This window comes from Schistocerca cancellata, chromosome 7, assembly GCF_023864275.1.
Source record: "Schistocerca cancellata isolate TAMUIC-IGC-003103 chromosome 7, iqSchCanc2.1, whole genome shotgun sequence".
Taxonomy (NCBI): domain Eukaryota; kingdom Metazoa; phylum Arthropoda; class Insecta; order Orthoptera; family Acrididae; genus Schistocerca; species Schistocerca cancellata.
In genome coordinates, this window is record NC_064632.1 from 245,240,120 (window position 1) to 245,258,789 (window position 18,670).

At 39.5% G+C, this 18,670-nt stretch overlaps 1 protein-coding gene across 1 annotated transcript in view; it reads left to right on the forward strand.

Moving 5' to 3' along the window:
- Window positions 1-18,670, forward strand: part of LOC126092073 (ATP-binding cassette sub-family F member 1) — a 102,157-nt gene that overhangs the window by 21,171 nt on the left and 62,316 nt on the right. Inside the window, exons 2-3 of the mRNA XM_049907493.1 lie at window positions 2,520-2,572; window positions 12,502-12,743. Coding sequence (XP_049763450.1) covers window positions 2,520-2,572; window positions 12,502-12,743 — 295 coding nt within the window. The remainder of the gene's footprint in view (window positions 1-2,519; window positions 2,573-12,501; window positions 12,744-18,670) is intronic.

An 18,670-nucleotide genomic window follows, 5' to 3' on the forward strand; every position in this document is an offset into this window, starting at 1 on the left:
CTTCCATTAGTGAGCTATAGTTATATTCATAATGCCCAAAGTCTTAAAAATACTGCAGATTGCATAGAGTACGTTCAGGGATTTCCAGAAACTCAGGATGTCTAAATCATCTTGTACAAGCTGTTTCATGAAACTCTATCGCTATTTCTCAGCCATGATCACACCTTCATCCATTGACTGTATGAGTGGCATGACATAATGTGAAAAGCATGTCAGCACCTCATAAGAATAATTGTCATCTGAAAGAAACCCATTTGTACAAAGTGAAAAGTTATGTTGACTCGTAAAATAATGGATCTTTAAGGAAACCTGTTCCCTCCAAATATGTGCACACAGCAGGTACAAATGTAGAACGGAAGCAGTACTGACCATTCAGGTTCTTTTCTGATGCCTTTAATAAGGTGGTTAGTTGATTATTCTCTTTTTAGTGCACAGTTTTTTATTTGCCAGTAACAAATTGCTTCAATTTGATTTCACTTGTTGAATTTGCACAGAGAACCATTAGCCTTTCTTTTCTAGGCTTATGTCTAGAAGCATGCACTTGACTTGGAAAGACTGAAGTTTGTATGGGCATACATTTCCAGTAAAGCCAAAGTTCATCAGCACTGTAGATCTACTCTGAAAGAAAATTGTTCTGTTTGATGAAGCAAAAAATCAGCAGTGTCTTCGTTAGCAGTAAATTTTTCACCTTGAACAGCAGTTTGTCATATCTCATAGTGATCTTGAAATCGAGTCAGACATTGTGATGAACTATTAAATTTTTCTTCAGTCTTTGGAGTTTAATAGGACTCTCCTGCTTACTCTATTCAAGCTGGATGTGATAAGGGAACTCCTACTGCTCTCTTTCTGCTGAAACCACAAGTGCAGTGCTTCCTCTAGTTTTGCGTGAGCTGAATTTTGGGCAATGACAGTCTGACATGGCTGCATGCATTTGTTGCAAAATTTATCAACTTTTCTTCTTTATTTGCTTTAAGTATCTCACTGTTTTTATGCCTGTTTGATAAACTTAAGAACATTTAACTGTGGACACTCTCTTTTCTAACTTATCTATAATTTATTTCCAGTAATTAGAACAATATGTTTGCATTTACCTGTTATCTTCCTGAAGGAAGTAGACTGTCCATAACTTCAGTGACAACAAGAAATATGATGTAGGTTAATATTCATTGTCTATAATATTTACAAACCACAGTATTAGCAAGTTCTATTCACAGTTAGAAAAAATATGATCAGTGATGCATTTCTCCTTATGATGATTAAGGAATAGTGTTTTCTCTTTTTGTTTGCCTCAAAACCCAAATCACACTCTTCTTGCATCAGTGATAAATTACATATTTGACCTATTTTGCATCAACAGAGATCAAGAATTTTGAAGGGAACTGTCCCAGAAGATAACCTAAATAATTTACCACTGGCTTTAAGTGAATTATATTCTATCAACCTTTATCTCCTAGGGACAGGACTAGACAAACAGGAAATTGGTTGTGTGCATGTTACAAGGTTAAAAATACCCACATTTTTCTGGATAGTGAAATGAGAAACAGTGGAGAAAATAGTTCAGAGATGTCAGATGATGGGATTGGGGCCTGCATAATCTTCTAGCAGTAAAAGTGTCACTTGTGTAATAGTGTATTCTAAAACAAAATATTCATTTCCGTTAAAGCAGCTTACTCCAGGCTTCATATTTTTACTTTTTCAAAACTTGCAAAACTCTTCACGGATATCCACATTCTGATAATCAGGAGCTTGCTGTTCCTCACATGCCTTTTATTTTTTTTAACTTTGACTGACATAATTAAAGATGAGCATATGTGTATTGAAAGATTTTTGGATTGTTAATGGAAGATGTAACTGAGATCCAGCACTTGTTTAAATGAATGTAGTGAACCTCATAAAACCACACTCATACTTTTTGTGCAAGTACCAACCCTCAACAGCCTAAGATTACACAAAGACAACCCCCGTATTCCCAGTATGAGACATTTCACAGCTGTATCAGTTGGTTGCAGGCCTTGCCACTCCCCTAGTCAATAATGTTGCTGAAAAAGACAGAAGGAAAGATGATTGTTTAATGTCCTGTCAGCAATGAGGACTTGAGACGAAGCGCAGACTCAGATTGGACAAGGGTGTAGAAGAAAATTGGCTATTTCTTATTCAAAGGAATGATTCTAGCAATTTCATTAGTTGATTTAGTAAAACCATAGAACACACAAGTAAATCTGGATGACAAAAGGGGAATTTGAACCACCATCCTGTTGAATGAGTGTCCTGTGTGCTACCTCACTTGCTAAAAGTGTTACAAAATGTCAACTCCTGTGATTGATACATTCTTTAAATTGATGAAAGTTTTTTGTCATGTGTAGCTGTTAAAGTATCTCGTAGGCGTGTCACCCACATTTCATCGGCAGGTGCTCATTTTTTTTATATTGTTCAATACTGGATTTTCTACTGTAACAATTAAGTTAGTCATATTTGTTCTTCTACTTTTAGTATAGTAAAAGTTATTTGATATTTCACAGGCACAACACAAAAGAAGCTGACACACAAGGAAAAGAAGAAACTCAAGAAACAAGTAAGTGATTTCACAGTCCTGTTTTGTGAGCTGCTGAAATGATTGTTAAGATAATGAAAGTTGCAAATGTTTTCTGTTTACTTGAATACAGATCTCACCATTATATTCACTAATATGGTTCTCTATGTGTGTATTGTTTTACTGTAGTTCCATATAAAGTAATCATGGTCAGAAGTAACTCGTATAATATTTATTATACGTGGAGAACATTTAGAAAAGTCTATAGGTACATTGACAAAGATGTATCTACAGGGCGAGGCCACTAACAGATCCCAGTAAAAGTATATCCAGAACGAGTGATTATATTGAGGTGCAATAATAGCAGACAATAGGTTTGTTTGAAAATGGGAATCATTTCCCAAAACGCACTGTGCAAAAAATAAAATAAAGAAAATCGTGACTGGTTGCAAATGAATTATTTATAAACAAACCTATTATTTTCACAGTTGCAGGCTTTCAGAACCATTTATAATGGATCAAACAGCAGACATGCTGAATTTTCTGGCATGTACAAGCAATTTTTAACATCCATAATTGCCAAATTACAACACTGAACTTTTCTGTATTGCATTGGATAGAGCCTCCGAAGATGACTCAAACAACAACACACCAGGTACATGGTCAAATAGCAAAAGGTAACAGTGTCAAAAATTACTGTCCCTGTGCCAACTGTAAGCAAACAGTAACTTGTAAAAGGACATGGACTGTCTTACTTTGAGGAGAATGTCTCCTAAAAACTGTGGTAGCATATCTGTCAGGAGCTGTAGATATCTGTGGCTATATAGAGCAGGTCTGGTCAGGAGGTGGTTGGGTGAGTATGAGCTCTCCGTTCACTCACCACCTAATTAGTGAGCACTCGCGATAAAATGTAGCTGTCAGGTGTCATTGTATAGTGCAGGCGAAGCGCAAACTGTGCACCGTCTTCAGAGGGATGACAAAATATTAAGTTCATCATAGTTTTAAATGCAAGTGTATTTACTTAATGGCACAGTGCTTAAATTGGAGAGTAGCTCTTTTAAAATTGATGAAAAGCAGCATTATGGCAGGGTTATGAACTTCAAAACAAAGGTCAGACAAACCAACATCAATTTATCAAATGAAAAATCCAGGATGGAATGTAACAATATTATGCAAAGAAAAGTTGCTGCACACCATATAGCGGAGATGGGCGCGCGCCCACACACACACACACACACACACACACGCAACTCTCGCACACAACTGCATTCTCAAGCTACTGAAACCATACTGCAAACAGCAGCACCAGTGCATGATGGGAGTGGTGACTGGGTGGGGGAAAGGGGGTGGTTGGGGCAGGGAGGGGAAGGGATTGTATGGTGGGGATGGCTGTCAGTGACGTGCTGCAGGTTGGACAGTGGGCCGCGGAGAGGGGAGGGGGGGGGCAGGAGGGAAGTAGCAGAAAAGGAGAGAAATAGAGAGAAATAAATAAAAAGTATAAATATTAAATTAAATAAATAAAGGAAAGGCCAGGGTGTGGTGGTGGAATGATGGCTGTGTAGTGCTGGAATGGGAGCAGGGAAGAGGCTGGATGAGTGAGGACAGCTGCTAACGACGGTTGAGGCCAGGTGGGTTACAGGAACATAGGATGTATTGCAGGGAAAGTTCCCATCTGCGCAGTACAGAAAAGCTGGTGTTGGTGGGAAGGATCCATATTGCACAGGCTCTAAAGCAGTCATTGAAATGGAGGGCATCATGTTTCGCAGTCTGTTCAGTGACAGGATGGTGCATTTGTTTCTTGGTCACAGTCTTCGGTGGCCATTCATACGGACAGACAGCTTGTTAGTTGTCATGCCTACATAGAATACAGCACAGTGGTTGCAGTTTAGCTTGTAGACCACATGACTGGTTTCACAGGTAGTCCTGCCTTTGATGGGATAGGTGATGTTAGTGACCGGGCTGTAGTAAGTGGTGGTGGGAGGATGTATGGGACAGGTCTTGCATCTAGGTCTATTACAGGGGTATGAGCCATGAGGTAAGGGATTGGGAGCAGGGGTTGTGTAAGGATGAACGAGTATATTATGTAGGTTCCGTGGATGGCAGAATACCACTGTGGGAGGGGTGGGAAGGATAGTGGGCAGGACATTTCTCATTTCAAGGCACGACGAGAGGTAATCGAAACCTTGACGGAGAATGTAATTCAGTTGCTCCAGTTCTGGGTTGTACTGAGTTACGTGGGGAATGCTCCTCTGTGACCGGATGGTGGGGATTTGGGAGGTGGTGGGAGACTGGACAGATAAGGCACTAGAGATTTGTTTTTGTACAAGGTTTTTTTAAAATTTCTCTCCTTTTCCACTACGCCCCACCTCTCCCTTGCCCACAACCCAACCTGCAGCACTTCACTGTCCGCCACCCCCACCATACTCTCTCTCCCCCTCCCTGCCCCAGCCTCCTCCTTTCCCCCCACCCAGCCACCACTCCCATCGCGCTCTGGTGCTGCTGCTCGCAGAGTGGTTTCAGTTGCCTGAGAATGCAGTAGTTTGTGAGAGTTGCAGTTGCATTTGTGCGTGTGTGTGTGTGTGTGTGTGTGTGTGTGTGTGTGTGTGTGTGTGTTGTTGACAAAGGCCATTTGTCAAAAGCTTCAAGTGTGAAAATCTTTTTGTTGTGCCTATCTGTGACGCAGCATCTCCGCTTTCCTTCTCATAATATTGTTACATCAATTTATAACATGCCAGGGCAAGATGCCTAGCTACAGTTAGAACTTTCACACGTGCAGTTTGACAGGCAGTTGAGCAATAAGTTTCATAACAAAATAAGTCTTATAGACTCATACAAAAAAAATTTTCGCCATAAATTCTCACCACTTCAGAATTTTGCAGCTGAGATTATGTCAATGCCTGGACCAACATACCTGTGTGAGCAACTTTTTTCTGCAGTGAAGAGAATGAAATCCACCCATATTAGTTCACTGACAGACCTCATTTTAAAAGCTTTAACTTCAAATTAGAAGTTCTAAGGAAGTAGTACCAGATGTTGATGCTGTAGTGAAAAACAAAATTAGCTGTGTTCATTGACATGCAGTGTTTCTATATTTAACATGGGAATAAAATAGTCACAAAATGTGTGTTGATGTTATTTTAAGCTTCATCCAAAAATGACAGTCATCAATAAGACTGATCAGTCATTACAATATCACGTTTTATACTTAGTTGCCCCATGTATTTTACCTCATCAATACAAATAAAAATAAATTTCCTTTTTATTGTCATTTCTCATTGCTGCAACAATTTTATGAAATAAATTTGTCATGAAAAGCATTAATTAGCCACCATGAAGCAATACCTCTCCTTAGAACTATTAGTGGCCATAGAATAGACTGGCTGACAGCAGTTCCTCGTGCCAAGTTACCTTGTTCTGATTCTCCCCCTTCCATTACTTGCCACGAACCAACCAGTTACTCATTTCTATGGCATGAGTGCAAACCTGCTTGCATGAGCAAATTGGTGAACAGGCTTGATCTAGAGTGCCATCAGTGAAACAGAAACCAATGACGCAATTCTTAAAAACTGCACATAACAAATTGGCAGACCAAGGTTGTTGTTTAGTGACTTCTGTCAGACAGTGGGGAGTTTCAACTGAATGATAATACATATTGTGAGGATTTGAATGTCCATGGTTTTGTAAATAATGTTTCATCTATAAACAAAATCTTGCATAGAAATGCTGCATCACTTTGCAGTTTTCATAAATAATATTCTCAGAAAACCATACCTAATTTTTCAAGTCAGTGCTGCAAAGCTGTTGTTGGAATGAAATGTGGAAAGAATGAAATCTGTTGCAAGGTATTAACAGAAAAGTCCTTTGGCTTCATCACACACTGCCCTGTATTGACATCTGGATTATATGCTATCACTGCTAAAACGTTACTTACATTCCTCTCATAAGCTGCTATATTTTTCTGTTGTCATATTTTGTTCTTTGAACTTGTTTCTGAAACACTTTTTTTATAATTTTGGCAAAGAAAGAGCAAGACAGCTTGGCACAATGAAGATAAGAGAAAACCATGCCTATGTTTTGGACTGCCATAGGCATTGTGAATGTCTGAATAGCTTCATGAGCAATTTATCTGGACATAACAGCAGCACACAGACTGATAACATAGTAGCTTACCAGTTATGTGTTTGCTTACTTCTGGTGCAGTAAGGAGGTGTTTGCGGGCTCTCTTCCTCTGACAGACAGCTCTCGGTTTGCAACACTGTTGTCTTGTTACTGTTTGATAAAGCTCCATGCGTGTTATGTCACTGCAGTCTCAAAGGACCTTTCCAGTGTCCACAGAAAACATATACAATAATACTTGCTCAAAACAGAATCGCCTGAGACTAAAATAATTTTCCAACTTGGACAAGTTCTCAGATTACACAAAACTCACTGGGCTACATAAAATTTGTCAGATATCATGCACAAAAGTACAGTAAAAATGTTAAATTGTTCATATACCGTATTTACGTACCTTCACTCCAACACAGTAGATGTTCATTTACTGTATATTGGACAATAGAACACTGGACTATTAGACTAATTTGTAAATAACACTGCATTTCTATATTTTTACTTGAGTTTGATTCGTTCCTTATTGTATGTTCATACATATTAGTCCCATGTTTATTTGCTTTTCGTTTCACTTTTTTCGCCACATGTCAAGGAGGAAACTTGTTTTTACAAAAATTCCAACAAATTGGGAGAATTTGTGTGTGCTGCAAATTGCATAACATTGTTTATGCATGCAATGGTTTCTTCAGGCATATTAATTTTTCTAGGGACATCATTTACTCCTCTTCCTCCTTTGTTTCTTCTTCACCATCCTCTGTGTTGTGGATTGCTGTTAAATCTGTTGTTGAAGTGAAAGTGGAGTGAGTTGACAGAAAGTCATCATTTTGAATGTAATCATCTGCACTACATGAAATGTTTCGCATTTTCATTAGTGCAGCAATTGCTGCCACATTGTCTTGAACTTTGATGGCCACAGAAGCGTCTTGTTCTTTACCCTCTAACCCTGCTTTGTTGAAGCACTTGGTGACAGTTTTAGGTTTTATTTCCTTTATTGCCAAGCCAATCCAATTTGCTGCATCCAGGACAGAAAGTGACCGTGCAAGAGCAAACGCACTTTTGGCTTGTTCAACACTGAGAATAAGAGATTGCATCAGTAATTGCCTATAATGACACTTAATGTGTAAATAACACCCCAGTTCATGTGTTGCTTGAGACTGGTTTGAGGCTGGAGGGAACCAAGCCAATTTCACGTTTGATAACATTACTTTCAGGTGGCAAGTTGCATTGTCTAGGGATAGGAGAACTTGGTGATTTCCTTTTTCATTTTGGCATTCAAAGAGCCCGGCTATTCTTTCATAAGACCACTCGCCATCCATGCCTTTTATTGCTTCACCATGTGACTGAAAACTTAATGACTTCTATGTTTTTGAAACAATGCAGTTTTGCCATCTTTCCAATCACCAGTGGCTTATCCATTTACACGATGCCACTAGGTTGCAGGTAACTGCGCTACCGGCCACTGCGCATTCACGCCGCACGTTTGCGCAACTCGTCGGCGAAACTAAACACTTTCGGCGTATTCCAACTTTGGCAAGACTAGTTGGTTGTGTGCGTTTGTAGAGTGTAGACAAACAGAAATATGAAGTGGGGAATGAAGAATAATGTTTGATTTTTGGATATCTATGCTTTGCATAGGTGTCTGTGGGATTTCAGTAATGCTGATTGCGAAAATAAGCAACATATTGCTGCGATCAGAGTTTAGATAGTTTGACAATATCTGAGCTGTAGGGAAAATTTAATGAATTAAGAGCACATATACAACTGAATTAAGAAAAATACAAGCAACAGTAATTCTAGCTGTGGAAATGCTCTTGTCTAAAAGACCAAAATCCCATTGTTTGAGTTGGCTGACCCTTTTTTTTTTTTAATTGTTGACAGGAGGGAAAGTTACACAAATCAAGAAGCTACATTCTTTATTCAGTATTCATCTATTTAAAATATCGCAGCAGTGCTCCCTATTCACATATGTTAGATTTTTGTTTTGAAATACTGCCTCTGTCCAGATCTATCTTCAAGAGAGCAGTTTGCAAATCATTCTCTTCTTAATGCAGCCTGCTTTGAATAATTACTGCTTTTAATGTTAATAATTATTACTGTTAATAATTATTGGTGTTCATGGAAAAGCGTAACTAAAACCGCATCTTATAGCATGCCAAGTGTTCTCGATTGTAATGCATGCAATGTGATACATAATTTCAGTTCTGGTGGCAGTGCTTCATGCATTACAGTATCTTTATTCCTTATCACATAATTAACTCTGTTTAGAAGAAATGTTAACCATTCTGGTGACATTTTAAGAGAATTAAAAGAACTTCTTGGGTCTTCCATTACAAATTATTTCAGCAAAGAGGCTGAGCAACTGAGCTGATATCTTTTCTTGATCCAGCAACAAATCAAAACACGTTTCTTATGTTTTTCTTATGCAGTGATTCCACGCAGCAAGCTTTAACTCCATCTCAACTTGTGCGACGTGCAGCTGCCAAAACTTTCTTTTCAGACACGACTCAGGAACCCACAAAACGACAAAACTGAAGTGTGTACTGGTTTCACCGTGTCTACAGTCAAATATGAAACCATTTGTGTGCAACTCATTCCATGCAATGAGTGGCACAACCCAATGTTGTGTAAACTAGGCCTAACATGTTTCCACACAGCAGTACAGTGAGTCTTTCCTTGGACATTTTTCCGCCAGTGCACTTTTCACCTCGAATTTCTAGCAATTTTAAAGGCAACGCGCAATAAGAGTCCTGTTTCATCTGCATTGAACACGTCTTTCAGGTCATAATTCATAATTAAGTTGGACTGTATTGCCTTCCATTCTGTTGCTACACTTTCCTGCACATCCTTACCTTTCCCACACACTTCATTCCACACAATGTTGTGCCTAGCTTTGAAATTGTCCAGCCATCCTGTGGATGCCCTAAACTCCGTAATTCCAAGCTCTTTAGCAACTTTCAGAGCCTCACTCTGCAACATTGGGTCCAGATAAAGGTAAGTTTTTCGCCTGCACACTTATGAACCATCCCCACACTATTTCGTTAATTTCTTCATTTCTGGTCTTCTTCACCTTTCTTTTCATCTGCCCCTTTCCTTTCATTCATTCGTCCTGAATTTCATCCATGTTTCTTTGTTTTACTGCATTTCAAATGAAACATAATTTCACACACAGAGTGTTTGTCTTTCTTACTCCCCTTGATTACATTAATCTTTTCGCTAACTGTTGATGACACGTACCGTCTGTTCAACGTTGTGTTACTGTATCTCTTAAAGTGCTACTAGTCAACTGAAGCTGGCAGAAAATAATGATCTTGCCGAGTAAAACCATTGTTTAATGGAACAATACCCACCTCTTTCCTGCGCACATTGCAGCAGTGTGTTGGTAGATGGGCAACAATGTTCTTGTATGCGCCGGCGTGTGTCAGTAATAAGGAAAACGAGAAAGTCGACAAACAAAGCACTGATGAATGAACTGTTTCCTTTGATGTACTGTACTGACACTGAGTGTAACTTGATCGTTGTTGCACAGAACGGTGTGGTTTTGGGTCCACACCAGCAGCACAGCACTGCGCTGGATCTCATTTCGTGGTTTTATGCCATGTAACAGAGGTATTAAAAGTAAGCCCTTGTAGAGTTGTGAATAACTAATGAACTGTAATACAGTAGTACTGCATAGGCTCTTTTCTGCATTATACAATGCAGTATTAAGTAGATTCTGAGATTTGCTTTCCATTTCCGCATTAAACACGTTCAGAATTTATACAAAAAAATCAGCATATAAAGTGCACTGAATGCATCAGGACTGAAATACTTGTATGGTTTGGGCAGATGTCTGAATTATACATGTGCCAATTTCACAAAGTTTTACTGTACTTTGATTTAAGAGAATAATGTTGGTGCCATAATTCGGTGGGTATAGATGTTAAAAATGAGTTGCATACACCAGAAAATTTGCCGCATTATCTGTTCTAATATAGTGAAAACTGAGCCTCAATGTTTTTACTTATTTTGGGTGGCTTGCCTTTGCTTTCTCACCCTACATAAGCTAGCATTGCTATAGATTCTCTTTCACAACTGCAATAGAATCGACACTCCAGAATCATTTGATGAGGTTATATGCTTAACAGTGACTTGGTAACCATACCAGCAAGTATCTGCTCACTCAGAATTTTCACCAGTAAAGTGACTGACACTGATGTGTTTGGTTTATCCATTGTGACCACATGTTTGGGGTAAATCAACCACATCTTTATCATAACAGAATTTAATTGAACAACTTTCAGCAAGCTGAGAAATTTGTCTTTATAACCCTCAAAAGCAAAGTGATGTAATCAGCTTCAGTAGTTGAGAAAGCTGTTCACAACATACCCACTCATAATCGCTGTATCTGTTGTTGTTAGGATTCTCTTCCCTATAAAATTCCGGTTTCAAGTCTTAAGTCCGTATAAGATACAACGATTCTTTTGTCTACCAGCGAAGTATGCCTGGATCATTGCAGAAGCAACATACACTTGATGTCGTATGTGTCAAGTTAGGCATTGTATCCGATTGTACATACATCAACCTTTTTGCAGCTTCCTGTAGGAAATTTTCCTTATGGTTACCCCCCCACCCTCACCTCTATTTGTCAGTATTGGATTGCATTCCTATATGTGGAATCTATTTTTGATTTGTTTTATGTTATGAGATTGGTTGCAGTTGTAATAGACCACTTTCAGAATCTCTTGTGATTTTGATATGTAATCAAATTTCTCCTATATGCTTCACATTAAATTGCTCTTCGATGCTTTTTATTACTAAAACTTCACATATTGTAGACATTAACAGCAATTAAAGATGTCCCCATATACGTCTGATAAACACAAGGATTCACAGTGTATCTTACAGAGTACATGCGTAACCGTTTTTTTAAATCTACATTAATGTTCCAGCGGTGATTACAGTGTTTTAGACCATAAACTGATTAATAAATCTTCATAATAAATTTGTCCTTAACAGTTGTAGTGAGTGGTGCAACATTTTTATCGTAGTCTAAACCTTTTTTTGTGTGTGCACAAAGGAGGGGGGGGGGGGGGAGATGCTTTATTCTTTGAAACTACCTCAAACAAATGTATTAAACCTTATGTGTATGGGAAGTTCTGGTTGAGAATTAAGAATTATTTAGGAATAAAGGAGATGACTCACCGAAAGACAGAAGAGCTGCACCGATAACTACACAAACAAAAGGTACAGCACTTGGCTAGCTTTTGGAATGCACTTCCTTTTTCAAGCTTGCAGGAAAAACAGGTGCGTGCGCGCGTTCACACACTCACACACACACACACTCACACACACACACACACACACACACACACACACACACACCTCCCTACATTGTGCTCAGTCAACTGTGAACTCTTTCCTGGCCCACAATGAGTGTGCTGGAGGGGTGGGATGAGGGATGGAGAGAGGCAGGAAGCACTGAGGATGTTGGGAAGAAGTCGTGAGCGGTTTGTGGAAGAGTGGAGAGACGTCCGTGGGCTAGCTAGGCCCAACCCCCCACCGCCTCCTGCCACCACATCGCACACCCCAAACTCACCCCAGTTCGCTCAACGAGGGCCAGAAAAGAGCTGACAGATGAGATAGGCTGTGTGTGTGTGTGTGTGTGTGTGTGTGTGTGTGTGTGTGTGTGTGTGTGTGTATTTGTTGTTCCTACAAGCTTGAAAGAGGATGCGAGTTTGAAAGCTAGCCAAGCTCTGTACCTTGTGTTTGTGTACCTATTGGCGACGCAGTGCTTCTGCCTTGGCTGAATCATTTCCTTTATTCCTTATGTGTTAAATGTTAAAATGGAACTTGAGTATGATAGAGGGAGTTTTATTTTTCAGATGGAGTATGAACAGCAAATGGAAACCTTAACAAAGAAAGGTGGGCAAGGTCACAGTGAACTTGGTGAAAACTTCACAATGTCACAAGTTCAAAAGTCAGCTGGTCAGCTGCAAGCACTGGAAAACGCAGTTGACATAAAGGTTGAAAACTTCAGTATATCTGCCAAAGGAAAGGATCTCTTTGTAAATGCCTCACTGTTGATAGCCAATGGGAGGAGATACGGGCTTGTAGGACCTAATGGGTGAGTGTGCAAATTGCATGAATTTTATTGATTGGGGCTGTATTAATTGCTGTAGTGTTCATTTAATGTATTGCTGGTGCTGCACTATTTTTTGTATTCTTCTGACATATACTCTCACCTTTGTATACTTTAACAAATTCATAAGAAGTTGGGAGGTATGCTGATGAGTCAGAACAATATGACCACCATCCACCACGAGACTGAATGCTGCCTGAGGGCATTGTAGTTGCAAGACATAAAAATTGTGTGTAAGCTGAGCACAGATGAATGGGCAATTATTCTGGATGACACACATTGAAAATGGGAAAACTACTGATATAAGCTACTTTGACAATGAGCAGATCGTTACGGCTTGGCACCTGGGAACAAGCATCTTGGAAGCAGTGAACCTGTTCAGCTATTCGTGTGCTACTGTGTTGAGCTTCTATGGGAAGTGGTGAAGGAAGGTGAAAACACAAGTAGGGGATGTCCACTTGATCGGAGGCTTGGCTTCCCAGTAAAGTGGAGGGGCTGTGGTAGCTTGGATGACAGAGTACAGTGCTGTTGCAGATAGTGTTTCAGAACTTGCCATTTAGCACACCTTGTTGAACAAGGAGCACTGCAGCAAATGACCCCTGTGTATTCCCATGTCGACCCAACGACATCATCAGTTACGACCGCAGCGATCATCATCGAGATTGGACTGTGGATCAGTGGAAATGTGTTGCCTGGCAAGATGAATCATATTTCTTATTAAACTAGCTCGATAGTTACGTCCAGATACGCTATCATTCAGGCAAATGGCTACTTGAAATATACTCCATTCTATAGACATAGGCAGTGGGGGCAGACTCCAACGTCATTTAATAACAAAATTTGGAAAATGCTAAGAAGACAGGGATTGTTGCACTCTTAGTCCAAAAAGATCACAGATATGTTGACAGGCAAAAAGATAGACACAAAACGATCATCATCCTCCATCATGTAGTAGCAAAAGATCATGCTGAAATCATAGAAAATTCTGGTTGTACATAAAATCACTTAAGAGGATTAAGTTCAGTCACTTGTAGACCAGTGCATTGTGCTGATAGAAGACGACAAAAGGAAAGCTAAAGTTTTTCATGCAGGAGGATTATACAGAAATACCATTGTCTGCCTGCCATATCGAAGACTTAGAAATAGGCATCCCTACCATTGAAAAGCAGCTGAAAGTGTTGAAAACAGATGTTGGCAAGTCAAAATGGAATCCCTATTCATTTTACAGAGAGAACTATTCAGCACTGGTCCCATTCTGAGCTCGCATTTGTCGTGAATATCTCAGCCAGCAGAAAGTCCCAAGTGACAGGAAAAAAGTACAGATGACTCCTGTATGTAAAAAGGAAAAAAAAGACATGCCCACAAAACTCTGTCCAATATCGTTTGCATCAGGTTTCTGTAGAATTCTTGAGCGTATTATAAGAATGATTATAATAAATTTCCATGAGAGTGAGAAGCTTTTATGCAAAAATCAACATAGACTTTGAAAGCATCACTCATGTGAAACTCAGCTTGCCCTTTCCTCATGAAACTCCTACGAACTGTGGATCAAAAACAGTCAGATTCTGTATTCCCAGATTTCTGGAAAGAGTTCGACACAGTAGCAGACTGTTAACAAAGGTCCAAGCATATGGAATCATTTCTCAGGCATGCGAGTGGCTTGAAGACTTTTTAATAATACAACCTAGTACCTTGTCATGTATGACAAGTGTTCATCAAAGACAAAGTTATCATCAAGAGTGCCTCAGTGAAATGTGATGGGACCACTTTTGTTCTCTATCTTCATAAACATGACAGACAGGCTGAGCAACAATCTTAGTTTGCTAACAATGTTATAGCGTATGGGAAAGTGTCATCATTGAGTGACTGTGAGAGGACTTAGGATGACTGTGAGAGGACTTAGGATGACTGTGAGAGGACTTAGGATGATACGAATAGAGGAATTATTCCGTGTGATGAATGGCAGATTGGTATAAATCTAAGTTAATTGAGATGAGTAGTAAAAATGATCCTGGGATGCTGAAGTACAGTATTAGTGGTATGCTGTTTGACACAGTTTGATTAAGTATCGAAGAGCAAAATTACAAAGTGGCATGAAGTGGAAGGAGTGCATAAGCTCATTTGAAAGGAAGGTGAACGGTCAACTTTGGTTTATTAGGAGAATTGTTGGAAAGTGTAGCATATCTGTAAAGAAGATTGCATACAGACCATTTGTGTGCCTAGTTCTCGAGTACTGCTCAGGCGTTTAGTCTCCACCAGATCGGACTAAAGGAAGACATCAAAGCAGTTCAGAGGCATGCTGTTAGGCTTGTTATCAGTAGCTTTGATCAACATAAGAGTGTTATATAAATGCTCCATGAATCTTCCCTCCATTCCTGGAGGGAAGATTATAATCTTGTCCCAAAACACTATTGAGAATGTTTGGAGAACCAGTATGTGAAACAGCCTGGAGAACTATCCCACTGCTGCCAGTATGTATCTTGAGTAAGGACCATGAAAACAAGACAAGAGAAGCCAGGCCTCACGCAGAAGTGTATCAACAGTTGTGTTTCCCTCGCTCCATATGAGAGTGGAACAGGAAAGGGAATGATGAAAGCGTTGTTTGAGGTACATTCTGTCATGTACTGTATGGTGGCTTACGTGTATAAATGTAGGTGTATTATCCTATGGGAGACAGTCACTTATGCTTTCATGGGACCTACGGTAGTAATAAATGGGACTATGTCGGCTGTGGACTACGTGAAGAATGTTTCAGACCACATGCATCCCATCCCACTTGTTGTTTTATCGGACAGAGATGATAACAGTATACCAAGTAGAATTTGTGGAAAAAGTGTGATGTGCACATAGGCATCTTGTGCCAGTACTCCAGAAAACTACTACTTGAATCCATTCAGACTGACTTACTGTTCTATTATGTTGCAAAGGTGGACTAACATAATGTTAAACAGAGGGTCATAATGTTTCAGCTCATCAGTATAATTTTATAATTAAGTCCTTTCACAAAAATTTTAACAATAATGGAGATGGTTACTGAAATTTTAGTAATTTGACAAATAGTAATGAAATTAAGAATTTTACATCTGGATTTTAATTCCATTGTGAGAGCAATCTCATTATTGTGAATATTGTTGGTATCCAATTAAAATGTAAAACTTGCTCAATATTTTTATGAGATTGTGATTTAAAATGTTAAAAACTACAATGCCTGTGCACTTTAAGTGGGTTTGAGTAAAGCAGAGGGTGTATTTATGCACTGTTAACAAAAAATCGACTGGAAGTGCCAAATGATGGAGCAGGAATGACTAGAAGAGAAATGCAAAGCTGTAGAAGCTTTTGTGACTATGGCCAAGATAGTTGCTGTGTGTAGGATGTTGCTTCATAAAACCAAGAAATTGAATGAGAAGTCAGTGGTAAGCACAGAAAGGATTATATAAGAGGAAACAAACTCGAAGACAGTATTATAGAAAGTGAGGAGGAAGTAAATGAAAATGAGTGAATGTATGATGCCCTGAGGAGTATCTGAGAGAGCATTGAAATACCTAATGTAAAGCAAGGCACCTGGGGTAGTCAAGATTTCTTCATAATTATTAATGTCTTGGGGATAATTAACCATGATAGAACTATTCCACATGGTATGTAAGATATGAGGCAGTTGAAATACCTTCAGATTTAAAGAACAACACCAAAGAAGACAGGTGCTGGCCAATGTGAATACTGCAGAACCATCATTTTAATAAATCACAGTTGCAAAATTATTGACATGAATTGTGTTTAGAAGCCAGGAGAGACTTGTAGAAGACAAACTCGGGAAAGATCAGTTTGAGTTATGTAGAAAAATATGGCAAAACAACATATGAATATTTTAGAAGAGAGGTTGAAGGAAGGGAAAATTATGTTTATAATGTTTGTAGATGTGGAGAAAGCTTACTACATTATTGACTGGAATACAGGATTGAAATTCTGAAGATAGGGATAAAATACATGGACTCACATGTAATGGCATAAGCCACAGCCAGAGCCAGTGGTGTATCTGGAGAGCCAGCAGGCACGATCAGTGTCTCACTGGCAGAAGCACCTCTCACCATGTGTCTGCTTCTGTCCCGCCGCTTCCATGTCGATGACTTGAGACATCGGGAAGCTTCCGCAGTTTGACACACTCCTGCCTGACAACAGATGGACACTGGTTGCCAACCCTGTTCCAGACCTTTTCGCAGTGGCACAGAAATGCTGCACTTCTGCAAAGTCAGCATCAAGAGGCAGCATTTTAACTCGCCTGTAACATAGCTGCACCAAGACTGTCAGCTGCAGCCTCGGCATCTTTACCATAACTGCACCACCAGGTCAGATGAGTAGACCAAATAACTAATGAAAAGGTACTGAATTTAACTGGGAAGAAAAAAAATTATGGCACAATTTGATAGGACATAGTGTGAGGCATCAAGGAATGGTCAGTTTGGTGATGGAGGGATTTTTTTTTTTTGTGTGTGTTTGGGGGGGGGGGGTGGACAGAATTTTAGAGTAACAATAAGGCTTCACTACAATTAAAGTGGACGAGGGTTCCAGTAGTTACGCAGAATAGAAAGGACTTCCACAGTATACACTAGCGTGCAGAGCTATGTCATACCAATTACTGTACTGAAGACCACAATAACACATAAAGTTGTTTTCACATTACAAGGGAAAAGCAGGAAATGGCATTACTTACAAAGGAATGCAGTGAATTTCATTCACAATTGAGATAATAATAATAACAATAATAATAATAAATTTAGAGAGCAGTACTGGGATTTAACAGTGACCTCTCAGGAAAATAAAATTAGTAGGAAAACACTCTGCCCAACTGCTCATAGCTTGGAGCCAGCACACTACCGCTGCCTCTACTGTACCCCTTTCCCTCACCAGAGTCAGTCTGTCTCCTGCTGCCACCCACCAACCTTGGTTCAGAATTAGGCTCTGGCCAGTGCCATGACCTACCACAATGGAGAAGGAGCTACTGACTACCCTGTGCTATATTGCAGCAGAGCCACCTGTGGTGCTACAGACGCAGTTGGCAATTGAGCCCCAGTGTAACTGTGATGTCAGGACACTATGCAACTGCCCAAGCAGCACATATTATGAGTGTGTCCGGTATTCCTTGTCTGCCACTACAATGTCAGAATATTATGAAAGCACAATAGTCCTTATCAAAGAGGAGGGCACATGCAGAAGACTGCCTAAGCTGAATAAATTAATAAAGAACTGTTTTACGTCCACTGCTATTTTGTATGCAACTTCCCCACAAGTCACATCTGTCATAAAAACCATTTGCTAACACCACAGTGCCCCAGGAGGACTATAGAGTACATAATGACAAGCAAGAATTGTTTATGTTGCATGTGGCTTCTCCACAGCTAAGATGGACCTGCTTCATTTTGGAGCCGACCATAGGGCATCTTCTACAGAAACCACATTATTATTATTATTATTATTTCTTCTTTCTCTTCTCAGACGTTATGTCTGGTCAAAAATGGAAAGTGATGCGAACCTTGATCAAGCGTGACTTCCTTTTAACTGTTCGGTATATGTTACATTGCATTTAGGAACTTTCGGGTAATTGAACATGTATCAATAATTACAGATTTCTGTAGTTGTATATATACGTTTGGCTGTAGCTGTATTGCGTTGATGTACTGGTGGATATTGTGTGGTATGACTCCTGTAGTTGATAGTATAATTGGTATAATGTCAACTTTATCCTGATGCCACATGTCCTTGACTTCCTCAGCCAGTTGGATGTATTTTTCAATTTTTTCTCCTGTTTTCTTCCGTATATTTGTTGTATTGGGTATGGATATTTCGATTAGTTGTGTTAATTTCTTCTTTTTATTGGTAAGTATGATGTCAGGTTTGTTATGTGGTGTTGTTTTATC